The sequence below is a fragment of the Ranitomeya variabilis genome, chromosome 8, assembly GCF_051348905.1.
Source record: "Ranitomeya variabilis isolate aRanVar5 chromosome 8, aRanVar5.hap1, whole genome shotgun sequence".
NCBI classification, from domain to species: domain Eukaryota; kingdom Metazoa; phylum Chordata; class Amphibia; order Anura; family Dendrobatidae; genus Ranitomeya; species Ranitomeya variabilis.
This window is the reverse complement of record NC_135239.1, coordinates 184014179-184028849: the sequence shown is the minus strand read 5'-3', so window position 1 is coordinate 184028849 and position 14671 is coordinate 184014179. Positions and strand designations below refer to the sequence as shown.

The window sequence follows — 14671 nt, the reverse complement described above, 5'->3', positions numbered from 1 at the left end:
TAGCTTGCATCTATACTACTCCATAGGCTTCTCTTCAGGACAATCTCTTAGTGAAGCCCCGGACACAACACGCTATACTTTACAATGCTCTTTGGAACAATCAGTTCATATGTGTTTTTTTTTTTTTTTTCTTCAGTTTATTGTTTCAGGCATTCTTGGAGCGTTCAGCTCCACTACCTACCCTGCAGAAGCTGTTCCAGCTCTCGTTTCAATCGAACTTCCAGACTGTCATCACCATTTGACTTGCTCTTCACTTCAGACATGTGACTATGTACAGTATATTACACGAGTTTTTCACAGTGTTCTTCTTTGTTTCCCCCCCCCCCCTTTTTTTTTTTTTTTTTTCTCTCCCCTCTTCTCTTTTCTCCTCTTTATAATGTGTTAAGTTGTAGAATTTTATCAGGCCTTTTAAATGGGCAGCCTGGTTTCAGTTATCTCAATAGACCATATTAAGTCGTTAATTACCTATGTTTAATATAATGGTTATTTTCAGGTCTTGCACTACGCCCCCTATCCCTAACTCCCATGGCGCCACGAAAAGCCCACTCCTAGCCTGCGAAATTGAATTTCTAGTTTTACTTTACCTACTACCTAGCTCTAACTCCTGTTCTTCACAACATTTAAATATGTTCCATTGTGCCCCCTAGCGGACCCTCATGACCCCACAGTGTCCTTGTACACTGATGCTTCGCACTATGTGCTTAGCCAACAACAGTCCCCCCCCCCCCCCCCCGAAAAGTTCTTCCTACCCTGTCCTAATCATAGTTATTGTTCAACCTACCTTCCCTTCCATCCATTCTACTCGCCCGAGTACACTCTACCAATTTGGTTCACCTAACAACAATTTCTCTAACTCTGCCAACGACCCAAAACTTGCTGCCAACATAAGCAAATTCAACAACCATTCATCATGCCGTTAAAGATCTTATCACACAATGTGAGGGGCCTAAATTCCCCTCACAAACGTACTAAGGCCTTTCGTTACTATAGATCCCAACAGGCAGACGTGGTTTGCCTCCAAGAGACGCACTTTTCAACCAGCTCCTACCCCAAATTTATGTCCACTTCTTATCCACTTTTTTACATGGCGAACGCCCCAAATAAAACCAAAGGAGTCGCGGTCTGTTTTAAAAAATCTGTCCCCTTCGTTTTTAAGTCGTCAGTAGCTGACAAGGAAGGACGCTATATCATGGTGACAGGTTCGATATCGGACGAACTGGTCACTTTTGTCTCCTATTATGCTCCCAACTCCCACCAAGCCACTTTCTTTTCCCAGTTACTGGAATTAGTCTCCGAACATGCTCAAGGCACCACAATATTATGTGGAGACTCCAATTGCATACTGAAAGCTAGCCTCGATAAATCCTCATACCCCCATCCCTCTAATCCCCCACAGCCTTACCCTTCTGCGGTTTCAACCGCTCTTAATAAGCTTCTCGCCCAACATCATTGGGTGGACTTATGGAGGGAGATCCACCCCTCTAATAGAGACTACACGTACTTCTCCGCACGCCACCTAGTGTACACTAGAATCGACCACATTTTTGCTAACCCATCCTTTCTCCCAAACATTTCCAATATATCCATTCTTTCTACACCCTGGTCAGATCACTCCCCAAATCTCCTTACATGCTCGACGCTCCACCCACGGCCCCGTTCATTCAACTGGACTCTGAATGACTCACTGCTCTCCTATCCCGATATTTCTCAAAGGCTGAAAAATCACATTGATGATTATTTCTCCTTAAATCAACATTCAGCTTCATCGCCAATCTCCCTTTGGGAAGCTCATAAAGCTGTGCTAAGAGGTCTCTGCATCCAGGAGGCCTCTCGTAAGAAAAAAGACAGGAACGCGAAGATAGCTGAACTGGAGGGCAGGGTGTTAGCCTTAGAGTCTCAGATGAAAAATAACCCTTCACCAATTACGTATCGCGACCTTCTCCATGCTCGCACTGAATTAGATCTTAGCCTCTCTGAGATAGCAGACCGGGCCATACGTTGGTCACAACAACGCTTCTATGCTCTTAACAATAAAAATAACTCTAACTTAGCCCGGCGCTTAAAATGCCTACCTTTACCCAGGCCCCCTATTCGAATACGTACACCCACGGGTATCACATCTAACCCACAACAAATTGCCCACTTCTTCCAACAAAAACTCAAACAGCTGTACAGGGCCCCAACTACCTCGAATTCTGAAGCAATAGAGAAATTTTTAGATTCTATTCCCCTTCCGGCTCTCGGCTCTGATCTGACTGAACTCCTCAACCAACCCGTAACTTCAAGCGAAATTGAACTAGCCATTCAACAATTGAAAACTAACAAAAAACCTGGCCCCGATGGTTTTACGGCCCTTTATTACAAGAAATATGCTCCAATTCTGATCCCCCATCTCACTAATTATTTCAACTCCCTGAGAGAAGGTAACCAGCCTGGTGCAGCTTCTCTAATTGCAGCAATATCTATGATACCTAAACCCAATACAGACCACCTACTCTGGTCTAACTATAGACCAATATCCCTTATCAATATAGATCTCAAAATTTTAGCCAAAATACTATCCCAAAGATTGAATTCTGGCCTGGGTACCCTGATCTACAAAGACCAGGTGGGTTTTGTCCCTCGGAGACAGGCTTCAGATAACGTACGCAGGGTCTCCCATCTGTTGCACCTCTGCAAACACCGTGATATACCAAGTATGCTACTGTCATTAGACTTCAAAAAAGCCTTTGACTCTATCTCATGGCCATATTTGTTTGCTGTGCTGCGGAGATGGAAGTTTCCCGACCACTTTCTTTCTTGGATTCACGCCCTTTATAGTTCCCCTTCGGCCTGCGTGCGTTACAATGGCTTTTCTTCCACATACTTCCCAATTGGTAGGGGGACCAGGCAGGGATGTCCCCTTTCACCCCTGTTGTTTCTTTTGGCGCTTGAACCTTTAGCTATTCATATGCGTCTTAATTCTGAGATTCAGGGTGTGGAAGTGGCGTCAGTTTCTCACAAACTTCTTTTATTTGCGGACGACATGCTATTACTTTTGTCGTCCCCTAAGACATCTTTGCCGGCCCTCCTACTTACTCTAGAAAGCTTCGAAACTATATCAGGCCTCCACTTAAACACCAGCAAATCCTACGCTATGAACATATCCCTTTCGCGACCAACTGTATCATTTCTCCAACACAACTTTCCGTTCCAATGGGCCACTGACCAACTAGACTATTTGGGGATTAAACTAACTGCTAACCTAGACTCCCTTTATGCGGCTAATTATCCTCCTATGCTTCGGAAACTTCGCCTCTTGCTCCAATCATGGGAGAAACTGCATCTCTCTTGGTTGGGCCGTGTACGCGCGCTAAAAATGACAATCCTCCCCAAACTGCTCTATTTATTTCGCGTTCTACCTGTACCCATCCCCTCACACTTTTTTAAATTGGCCCAAAGATCTATAGACCCTTTCGTATGGAGAGGAGGTATCCCGAGGGTTAACAAGGCTACTTTATACCGTCACCGCTTGAAGGGGGGTTTGGGAGTCCCCAACCTTTTGAAATATTACCGCGCAGCACAATTAGGCCAACTGACTTTATACCATGCCTACAACGAACCCCCATTATGGCTTTCCCTGGAAGCATTCGAAATGCAACCTAGTACGCTTGACACAGTATTATGGATCCTCCCAACTCAACGCAAACACATCTTGAACCCCATTATAAAGCATTCTCTTACAATCTGGGACACTCTAAAATATTCCTCACAACTGATCTCACCCTTTTTACCCTTAGCTCCCATTTGGGGTAATACCCTATTCCCCCCCGGCGTGGGATCTCTCAAAAGTTTTTATAGATGGATTGAAGCCGGTATAACTAAGGTTCACCAACTGTTCAATATCGACGGGATAATCCCATTCCCGGCCTTACAGGAAAAATACCACTTCCCACCCGGAGAAATCTTTCGTTACTTACAATTAAAAAATTTTGTCAACTCCTTATTAAAAAATTCTACCCCTCCCTATTCCATGACCCCATTTGAACAAAAGTGTCGCCAAAACCCACATGCCTCGGGGATTATTTCTCTCCTCTATTCATACATTAATGCCCCTTCCCATAGACATTGTTTGAAATATACCGTTCGCTGGGAGTCGGACATCGGATCTACCCTGACTGATTCGGAATGGTCTCAAATTTGGTCCTCTTCTACTGGAGGAATGTTAAATACACTCATGCTGGAAACCAACTACAAAGTGCTAACCCGATGGTATTTGACCCCTGCTAGAGTAGCTAAAGCTGTGGCTAACCACTCCCCAAGTTGCTTCAGGGGATGCGATTCTACAGGAGACATGTTCCACATATGGTGGCTGTGCCCGATTGTCAGAAAGTTTTGGATTAGGATATACCATTTGGTTTTTTCCATAACAAACATCAACCTTAAAAAAAACCCATGGGAGGCGTTACTCAACAAACGTATCCCCAATATCCCTAATCATACCCGATCCCTTATCTCATTTATATTTTTGGCAGCAAAACAAATCATTGCTTTGGCATGGAAAAAAACAAATTTAGACTTTTCCGCGGTCAAAACACGTCTCACCTGGTACATGATCAACGAGAAATTGTCGGCTATTTTAATGGACAAAGTTGGCAAATTCGAGAAAATATGGTTCCCCTGGGCAGAATACACCAACCATACCCCTTTTGCCACACCGGTACTATACCTAACTAACCACAACCAGTCAGATTCAGAATAACCTACCATACTCCTCAGACGCTATACACCCCTTCACTCGGGCTTCCCTTCCCTATTCCCCCTTCCCCTTACTTCGTTTAGGTTGTATGACTGCATGTTAGTTAACCACATGCACTATTGTTCAGTTTGTATGTAAAGACTCATTCTGTTTTTTTTTGATTACCTTAATTATCTCTTATATGTAAACCGAAAACTTTCAATAAAAATTTATTGTTTAAAAAAAAAAAAAAAATAAAAAGGCTAGACTGGACTTTGCTAAAAAACATCTAAAAAAGCCAGCACAGTTCTGGAAGAACATTCTTTGGACAGATGAAGCCAAGATCCACCTCTACCAGAATGATGAAAAGAGAAAAGTATGGCGAAGGCGTGGTCCAGCTCATGGTCCAAAGCATACCACATCATCTGTAAAACACGGCGGAGGCAGTGTGATGGCTTGGGCATGCATGGCTGCCAGTGGCACTGGGTCACTAGTGTTTATTGATGATGTGACACAGGACAGAAACAGCTGAATGAATTCTGAGGTATTCAGAGCCGCCATACTGTGTGCTCAGATCCAGCCAAATGCAGCCAAACTGATTGGTCGTCGTTTCATACTACAGATGGACAATGACCCAAAACATAAAGACAAAGCAACTCAGGAGTTTATTAAAGCAAAGAAGTGGAATATTCTTGAATGGCCAAGTCAGTCACCTGATCTCAACCCAATTGAGCATGCATTTCACTTGTTAAAGACTAAACTTCAGACAGAAAGGCCCACAAACAAACAGCAACTGAAAACCACCGCAGTGAAGGCCTGGCAGAGCATCAAAAAGGAGGTAACACAGCGTCTGGTGATGTCCATGAGTTCAAGACTTCAGGCAGTCATTGCCAACAAAGGGTTTTCAACCAAGTACTAAAAATGAACATTTTATTTAAAATTATTGAATCTGTCCAATTACTTTTGGTCCCTTTAAAAACAGGGTGGCACATGTTAAGGAGCTGAAACTCCTAAACCCTTCATCTAATTTTAATGTGGATACCCTCAAATGAAAGCTGAAAGTCTGAACTTCAACTGCATCTGAATTGTTTTGTTTAAAATTCATTGTGGTAATGTGTATGACCAAAATTAGAAAAATGTTGTCTCTGTCCAAATATATATGGACCTAACTGTATTTCCAGGAGGAATAACAGAGGAATGGTGCAGCACAAAGTTATAAGAAAAGTTGTTGCAGAATTGTGCATCTTCCTCATATTTAGGTGTTCTTTTTGCTATCACAGATAACTCGGATCGCCTAGAAATGAGCCCTGACCTGGAGAAAGTTATCCTCAATGACCATGGTAAGTTACTAGCCGGTAAAGACAGTACTTGGTATACACGAATGTAGTGCAGGATATCCAGATCCGAGGTTGTCCTGTGGTGCTTGAGCTGCAGACATGCACACCCTGTCTGTAGGGAGTACGCCCCATTGTCCCTGCACCTTGCCCTGCAGCGAAGAGAATGATCATAGCCCCAGGAGCACTCGGCGTAGAAACATTACCAAATGCTGATCCCACGTTATTCGATTCATTCAAGTCCAGTCTCGTCTGTAATGGAGGGGGTCCTAGAAGATGCACCCCGCCAATCATACTTGTATCTATCGTGTGATCTTTTCTGACGCCTGTCTTCCATTCGCAGGACCCGTCTTCTTCCTGGCTTGCTTCAGTGTTGCAGCAGGACTGGCATTGTTAATGTATTACAATAACCCAGGTAAACATCGAAAAATCTAAGAAAGCCTAGCTGTGAGGTCGTGTAAAGCTGCGCAAAATGTACAATTTTTTTTTTGCATAAAGGGATGTTTCAATCATTTCAAAATATTCCCAATCCATAGGACAGGGGTGTCTTACTGATCGCTGGGGGTTTGGCCTCTGGGAGCCCCAGAGATACCAAGATCGTAGCTTTGGCTTCCAAGAATGAGGTTCTTTAGAGCTCCATTTTGGATGAGGCATGCTCAAGCTTTGCTCCATTCATTGTCTATGGAACGGAAATATTGGAGTGCTGCACTCTGCGTCTCCTCCGGTCTGTGGCCGGGTTTGGATAAGCCAATTTTTGGTCCGGACTCTGGACTGAAACAGACCGTACTGTGGCCCACGGTAGTCAATGTGAACTGAAAACCACTTAGTGTGCACTATCCTTGTCCATTTTACAGGTGCGTGTAATGACAAGTAGCTCCTGCACCCGTCCACAATGAACAGTTGCACACGGACACTGCAGTTGTATACATTGACTTCTGTGCATTACCATTTTCCTTGGTGCTTACGTAGTCTGACAATGTCAGTACTGTTTGTCCCAAAGGAAAGGAAAATCGTGATGTCCATGTATTCCTACATTTCTAGGAGGAACAGCTGGTTGCAAATTTACTAAAATTCTATGGTTGGTTATAGTGATATTTTTTCCTCTTGTCTATTGTTGAGACAACCTCTGGATTCATAGTTTTAGATGAACTTTGCATATTCATTGTGTAGGCCACTATTTGTCTCCGTTCTGTCTATCCTCATGCTCGCTGCCTGTTGTCAAGTGTAATCTGTCTCTGGGAGCTCAGATGCCAAATAGATTTTAGGATGTTGGGCAGATCTTTTACAAACAGGAGATTATTATTATTATTATTATTATTTATTGTTATAGCGCCATTTATTCCATAGCGCTTTACATGTGAGGAGGGGTATACATAATAAAAACAAGTACAATAATCTTAAACAGTACAAGTCATAACTGGTACAGGAGGAGAGAGGACCCTGCCGCGAAGGCTCACAATCTACAAGGGATGGGTGAGAATACAGTAGGTGAGGGTAGAGCTGGTTGTGCAGTGGTTTGGTTGATCTGTGGTTACTGCAGGTTGTAGGCTTGTCAGAAGAGGTGGGTCTTCAGGCTCTTTTTGAAGGTTTTGATGGTAGGCGAGAGTCTGATGTGTTGTGGTAGAGGGTTCCAGAGTAGGGGTGATACGCGAGAGAAATCTTGTATACGATTGTGGGAAGAGGAGATAAGAGGGGAGTAGAGGAGATGATCTTGTGAGGATCGGAGGTTGCGTGCAGGAAAGTACCGGGAGACGAGATCACAGATGTGTGGAGGAGACCGGTTGTGGATGGCTTTGTACATCATGGTTAGGGTTTTGTACTGGAGTCTCTGGGTAATGGGGAGCCAGTCAAGGGATTGACAGGGGAGAGGCCGGGGAATAGCGGGGGGACAGGTGGATTAGTCGTGCAGCAGAGTTTAGAATAGATTGGAGGGGTGCGAGAGTGTTAGAGGGGAGGCCACAGAGCAGGAGGTTGCAGTAGTCGAGGCGGGAGATGATGAGGGCATGGACTAGGGTTTTTGCAGATTCTTGGTTGAGGAATGTACGGATTCGTGAAATATTTTTGAGTTGAAGTTGGCAGGAAGTGGAAAGCGCTTGGATATGTGGTTTGAAGGAGAGATCAGCGTCAAGGATTACCCCGAGGCAGCGAGCTTGTGGGACTGGGGAGAGTGGGCAGCCATTTACTGTAATGGATAGGTTTGTTGGGGGGGTCGCGTGAGATGGGGGAAAGATGATGAATTCTGTTTTGTCCATGTTAAGTTTCAGAAATCTAGCGGAGAAGAAGGATGAAATAGTGGACAGACATTGAGGGATTCTGGTTAGTAGGGAGGTGATATCTGGTCCAGAGATGTAGATCTGTGTGTCATCAGCATACAGGTGATACTGGAAGTCATGAGATTCTATGAGCTGTCCCAGGCCAAAGGTGTAAATGGAGAAGAGCAGGGGCCCTAGGATAAACTGTATACATCAATAACGCGGGCAGGATTTACGATTTGGTGGCAGGCAAGATATAGAACCGTGGCAGGTACAATACATGCTGGAAAGTGGAAGAACAAAGTTCCAGCACCTATTATGTGGGCAAGATGTGGATGAAAAGGAAATGCCTATCCAAAAAGATGGATGGAGAGTTATGACTCATGAGACTAGGGACAGCTCCTGGAGATATTATACTGGTTTGTGCACTAAAAGTGGGGGAAAAGGACAGCAAGATAATGACTTTTTTTAGAGGTACCATCTAATAAAGCTACACTTCAGATTATAGTAAGAAAAAAGTACACGTTTTCAAATATCAGTTTGTTTTTCTCTATATTTTTAATTCTCGACTTGGACCAATCCTTTTGATGTATGTTTTTCGTTGTAGAGGTGAAGTCACCCGACTCGGCCAAGAAAGTATTTGGCTTTACTGCTATTGGATTTGGGAGACACATCAGAAACATCTTAATTTCTTTTCTGGAGGACACAGCGTTGAGTCACTGAGAACCTCCACCACTAGGTGACCATGTACTTGAAGCAATCTGCCGTGCACGACGCTTACATTTACCAAAGATTAGGATTCTTCTCCGTCCATGGTGTTCTTAGGTCGTCTTCCACCACGTTAAAGAAAGGCAAGAATATTATGGAAGACAAGTATTTTGTGTGGAGTTTTCCAAAAATCTTGCCGTCCAAAGATTTATTGTGGACCAAAGGCCGATACAAACTGTTATCATCTTCTATCTGTACATGAACCGTTACTGAACAAATCACCAACGTGCTCAAGATGGGTCAAACTCCGTTACCTGCGTTTTTAAGTATTCAGATGCTCCTTTGTCGTCTCATTTAACAGGTTTTTCTTCAGTTTAAAAAAAAAAAAATGTTTTCCCATTTTTTTTTATGACTTATGAAACGGTTATCGCTTGACCGTAATATACTGTCTGTTGCATGCATTGCATGTGTTTTATGTTATGAATATTTTAATCTAGATTTTTTTTTTTCTCTTGTTGGGGTTTATGGTTCCTTTTGGTTACTTTAAACTATTTTGGGCTAAATCACATAAGCAGTTTATCAACTTTGGTTTTATAAGAGTGCAGGTGGAACGGTTGGATTGGGTGGGCAATTTTGGAGATAGATGCAAGTCAGAGAGGTGGGTCTCACGTATACAGATCATTGCCTTCTTCTGCTCCCAGCAGCTGTTCTAGAACTTTGTGTTTCACGTAACTGCAGTTCTACCCAACCAGCGCCTTCTATGTGGCTGAAATCAGTCTCTCAATGTAAATCTATGAGACTCACATTAGAGGTTGCTTTCTCTATGTAAATCTATAAATCCTCAAAGACAGCCGGCCAGTAAGAACTGTAGTTATGTGGTGCAGAAGAGGACCGGAACAGCGCTGGAAACGGGAGAGGACGGCGATTTATGTGTTTTAATGCACATAATATCTATGATTAACGGGTGAGTAGGTATTGCAAAAAACATTTCTTGAGTGCTACCTTAAATTCTCCAGACACAAGTAGGGAGGGCTTAGAGTCATGATCCATAAGAAGGAGGTGCCTTCTGTAGAAAGCATATAGGTTTCATATGGGACAGTCTAGAAATGTCTGCAGCACATTTGATACACGTACACATAGGATGAAAGCTTTCGGGATTTTTTAGTCCAGATTTGCTGGTGAAAAATCAGCAGCGTATTACAGAAGAAGCAAAGTGGATGATATTCGAACAACTCTCATCCACACATTGCAGAAAAACCCACATTGGGAATTGTCCTGTGCATAAAAAAAGTTATCTGGGACAATTTAACTTTTTTATTAATGGGCCTTAGAATTAACAGGCAGGTAGCTGATCACAAAGCAGTCTCACGCGATTCAGCATCTTTTGCTGAAGTCAAATTGACAGAGAAGCGGCTTCTCTTCTGCTCTCTCAAAGGGGCGTGACTGCGAACATCATGGCTGCCTAACTGCAGGGAGCCAGCTGTCTAACAGTATGACATCAACAGTCACGCCCTATCGACAGATGAGCCCAGAAGAGAAAGAGCTGCTCTGTTGACATGGAGCACAGCTGAATTGCCGGCTGGAGCGGTCCGTGACAGTTCTGAGCCAGCGCCTTTTAAAACGGGCAGGTAGTTGCCTCTGTTTAGAAACAACCTGCTTGTAAGTTTAGACCCATAGTAAACAAGAAAAATTAAAATAATCCTGGACAATCCCATTTTAAAGTCAACAGTATTTCGACATGCAAATTCGGTAAAATCGACAGCATTTTTTTTTTTCTGTATGTTAATGGAATCATAGGGACTGTTCACCTCAGAAAATTTGCAGCTGATATGTCCCTTTTATGGAGAAACCATTACTCTTCCATTAGTCCATCTCTGTTACAGAATTTAAGACCAGCCAGAAAATATATTTTTTTAATTAATTGCCATTGTATTCATTACATCTGACTTCTGTGCGAACATTCGAGAGTCGCCCAATATCTTATATGTAATCTCAGGATAATTTGCTCCTGCCAGTGTTTTTGTTGCACAGGAAGGTTGAATGGTATCACATTATTGATGGACATTAGATTCAAGCTTTGATCTCTCAGGTGACCCACAGTTATTTTGACAGTATTCATTTCTTGTGGCCACTGTCTGTGGTTGCGGGTTCGGCCAGGCTTTGATGCCGGACCGTGTGCTCTTACCTTTGTTCTCAGGTGAACTGTATCGTACGGATTCTCTCTGAAATCCCAATGATTTTAGCTACAGATCACTGTGCACATCACCCTTCATATTGTATATAGGAAGGTACTTTAGGCTTTGTTCACACTGCTGTATTACGGTTCCACGAGTGATATATTGAGCACCAAGAAAAGTCATCATGCAGGATTATCCTTACAGGAATTTTTTTTACTTGGAAGATAACCACTACAATATATATGTACCCCATAATATGACCACCTATTGTCATTTAACTGCATAGATAACAATTCCCTAATACGTTTGGGTCCTTAATGCAACCAACAACGTTCATTCCAACAGGTCTTCTAGGATTTAAAGAACAAAAATGTTGTTTCACAGTTGGAATGAGGACATCTGAAGTCTTTTCATCTACATTTTATATACGGTAGATTCTTTTTGGCCTGTATAGTGAAAGCAAGAAGAAAACACATAAAAAACAGGCCTAGAGAACGCCCCCAAAAAACTGCCAAGAGTGAAAAAAAATCACAAAAAAATACCCTTAACAGTATTTTCATTGTACAGATGGTACCTTATAAGCTATAGTGCACTAGTGCGTTTTAACTCGTACCCCTTTAGGTAACTTTAATGGATTGGTTTTTGTTGAGGGGGTTCGGTTTGGTAACCAAACACTAAAATCATTTTGATAAGAATGCCATGAATCACCGAGACATTTTTTTTTTCTGTATATAAAGGAGAATCTCCTCCATGTTCCTTGCTAAACTTGGGCTGCTCCCATGTCTGATTTTTAAGGTCCTATACATATAACATAAAATTAGGCAGAACCTGACAATTTTGGCACGACCAGCTGATGTGCACCAGGGTATCCCGATAGATGGTTCTGGGAAGAGAAGGAATTTAAATGTCCACTGTTTTTGTTTTCAGGGGACATAAGCTGCTGCCAAAGGATCCTGGCAGCGGCTTTATCCCCATAGAAGACACAAGAACGCTCAGCCAAGTAGTCGTGTACGCGGCGAGGGAACATGAAAGAGAACTATTCTGCAGACACCTCTCCTGCTCTATTGACCTTGACAGCCTCCTAGATGGATGTGTGAATTCAGCCAAATAACCACTGCACTAATTTACAGCTCTTCCCTCCCACTTATACAATCGAGTAAAAAGAGCATCTTGCACCTCACAGGGAGCAAACGGTCCCACTGATGCCCAGTTCTATTCTAATGCAACTCGACACAAGCAGCTTGTCTCACTGTGCACGGTGCTCTGGAGCTGAAATCACTGTTCAGCTCTTAGTGTGTGTGGTTTTTTTTTTTTTTAATTTTGTTCTGGAATTTTACACCAATCTGTAAAGCGAGATGTTGTACACAATATTGTCACGTGCCCACTGTATATGAACTGCACCTATTATAGTCGGTGGCTGATGGTTTATTTTTCTATATTAAAAACTTTGCTCAATAAAGCCTGATTTTTTTTATTATTATTATTATTATTATTATGGCAGCATCACCAAATCTTAATCCGAGATGATCCAAAGAATTATGTAGTTTAGTTCATTATATAGGGTTTTTTTTATGTGCAAGCATAGTGAAAAGTAATCTAAACACTATTGTTGACATTGTTCTGGTCAGTAGCATGAACGCTTTAAAGGGGTTTTCTATCTTCATAGGTTTTCAACCCCATCAATTTGCCCTATATACAGACATTAGTCAGCTGTACACCCCTTCCCCAACATCGGCTCCCTGCCATTGCTCTTGGTGACTACAGGCTGTGATATGATGAGATGGGACCAGCAGTTCTTATGCCATCTACATCATCATCACTGCTGAGCTCAGCAGTCACGCCTGCGGTAGCCATGATGTCACCGCTGCAGCTTGTAAAGCATCGCCAGGAGCAGCGGCAGAGAGCCAGAGCCGAGAAAGGCGAGCACAGCTGATTGTCTTAATTGTACCGATGGGAGTGAAAAACTGTGAAGAAGGAAAACTCCATAAGAGTATGTGCACACTGCGTCTTTAAGATGCTGGCAGAACCACAGAGTTATTAGGCCACGTGCACATGTTTAACCCCTTCATGACCCAGCCTATTTTGGCCTTAATGACCTTGCCGTTTTTTGCAATTCTGACCAGTGTCCCTTTATGAGGTAATAACTCAGGAACGCTTCAACGGATCCTAGCGATTCTGAGATTGTTTTTTCGTGACATATTGGGCTTCATGTTAGTGGTAAATTTAGGTCGATAATTTCTGAGTTTATTTGTGAAAAAAACGGAAATTTGGCAAAAATTTTGAAAATTTTGCAATTTTCACATTTTGAATTTTTATTCTGTTAAACCAGAGAGTTATGTGACACAAAATAGTTAATAAATAACATTTCCCACATGTCTACTTTACATCAGCTCAATTTTGGAAACAATTATTTTTTTTGCTAGGAAGTTATAAGGGTTAAAATTTGACCAGTGATTTCTCATTTTTACAACAAAATTTACAAAACCATTTTTTTTAGGGACCACCTCACATTTGAAGTCAGTTTGAGGGTTCTATATGGCTGAAAATACCCAAAAGTGACACCATTCTAAAAACTGCACCCCTCAAGGTGCTCAAAACCACATTCAAGAAGTTTATTAACCCTTCAGGTGTTTCACAGCAGCAGAAGCAACATGGAAGGAAAAAATGAACATTTAACTTTTTAGTCACAAAAATGATCTTTTAGCAACAATTTTTTTATTTTCCCAAGGGTAAAAGGAGAAACTGGACCATGGACGTTGTTGTCCAATTTGTCCTGAGTACGCTGATACCTCATATGTGGGGGTAAACCACTGTTTGGGCGCACGGCAGGGCTCGGAAGGGAAGGAGCGCCATTTGACTTTTTCAATGAAAAATTGGCTCCAATCTTTAGCGGACACCATGTCGCGTTTGGAGAGCCCCCGTGTGCCTAAACATTGGAGCTCCCCCACAAGTGACCCCATTTTGGAAACTAGACCCCCCAAGGAACTTATCTAGAAGCATAGTGAGCACTTTAAACCCCCAGGTGCTTCACAAATTGATCCGTAAAAATGAAACAGTACTTTTTTTTCACAAAAAAATTATTTTAGCCTCAATTTTTTCATTTTCACATGGGCAACAGGATAAAATGGATCCTAAAATTTGTTGGACAATTTCTCCTGAGTACACCGATACCTCACATGTGGGGGTAAACCACTGTTTGGGCACATGGTAAGGCTCGGAAGGGAAGGAGCGCCATTTGACTTTTTGAATGAAAAATTATCTCCATCGCTAGCAGACACCATGTCACGTTTGGAGAGCCCCTGTGTGCCTAAACATTGGAGCGCTCCCACAAGTGACCCCATTTTGGAAACTAGACCCCCCAAGGAACTTATCTAGAAGCATAGTGAGCACTTTAAACTCTCAGGTGCTTCACAAATTGATCCGTAAAAATGAAAAAGTACTTTTTTTTTCACACAAAATTTCTTTTAGCCTTAATTTTTTCAT

At 42.5% G+C, this 14671-nt stretch overlaps 1 protein-coding gene across 2 annotated transcripts in view; it reads left to right on the top strand.

Moving 5' to 3' along the window:
- The window catches only part of CARD19 (caspase recruitment domain family member 19), a 33327-nt gene extending 20652 nt beyond the window's left edge, over positions 1-12675 (top strand). For both annotated transcript variants that reach the window (XM_077278124.1, XM_077278123.1), the window contains exons 4-6: positions 5998-6057; positions 6395-6466; positions 8911-12675. In XM_077278124.1, the coding sequence (XP_077134239.1) occupies positions 5998-6057; positions 6395-6466; positions 8911-9026 (248 nt within the window). In that variant the 3' untranslated portion in view covers positions 9027-12675. The remainder of the gene's footprint in view (positions 1-5997; positions 6058-6394; positions 6467-8910) is intronic.
- Positions 12676-14671: the final 1996 nt, after the last annotated feature.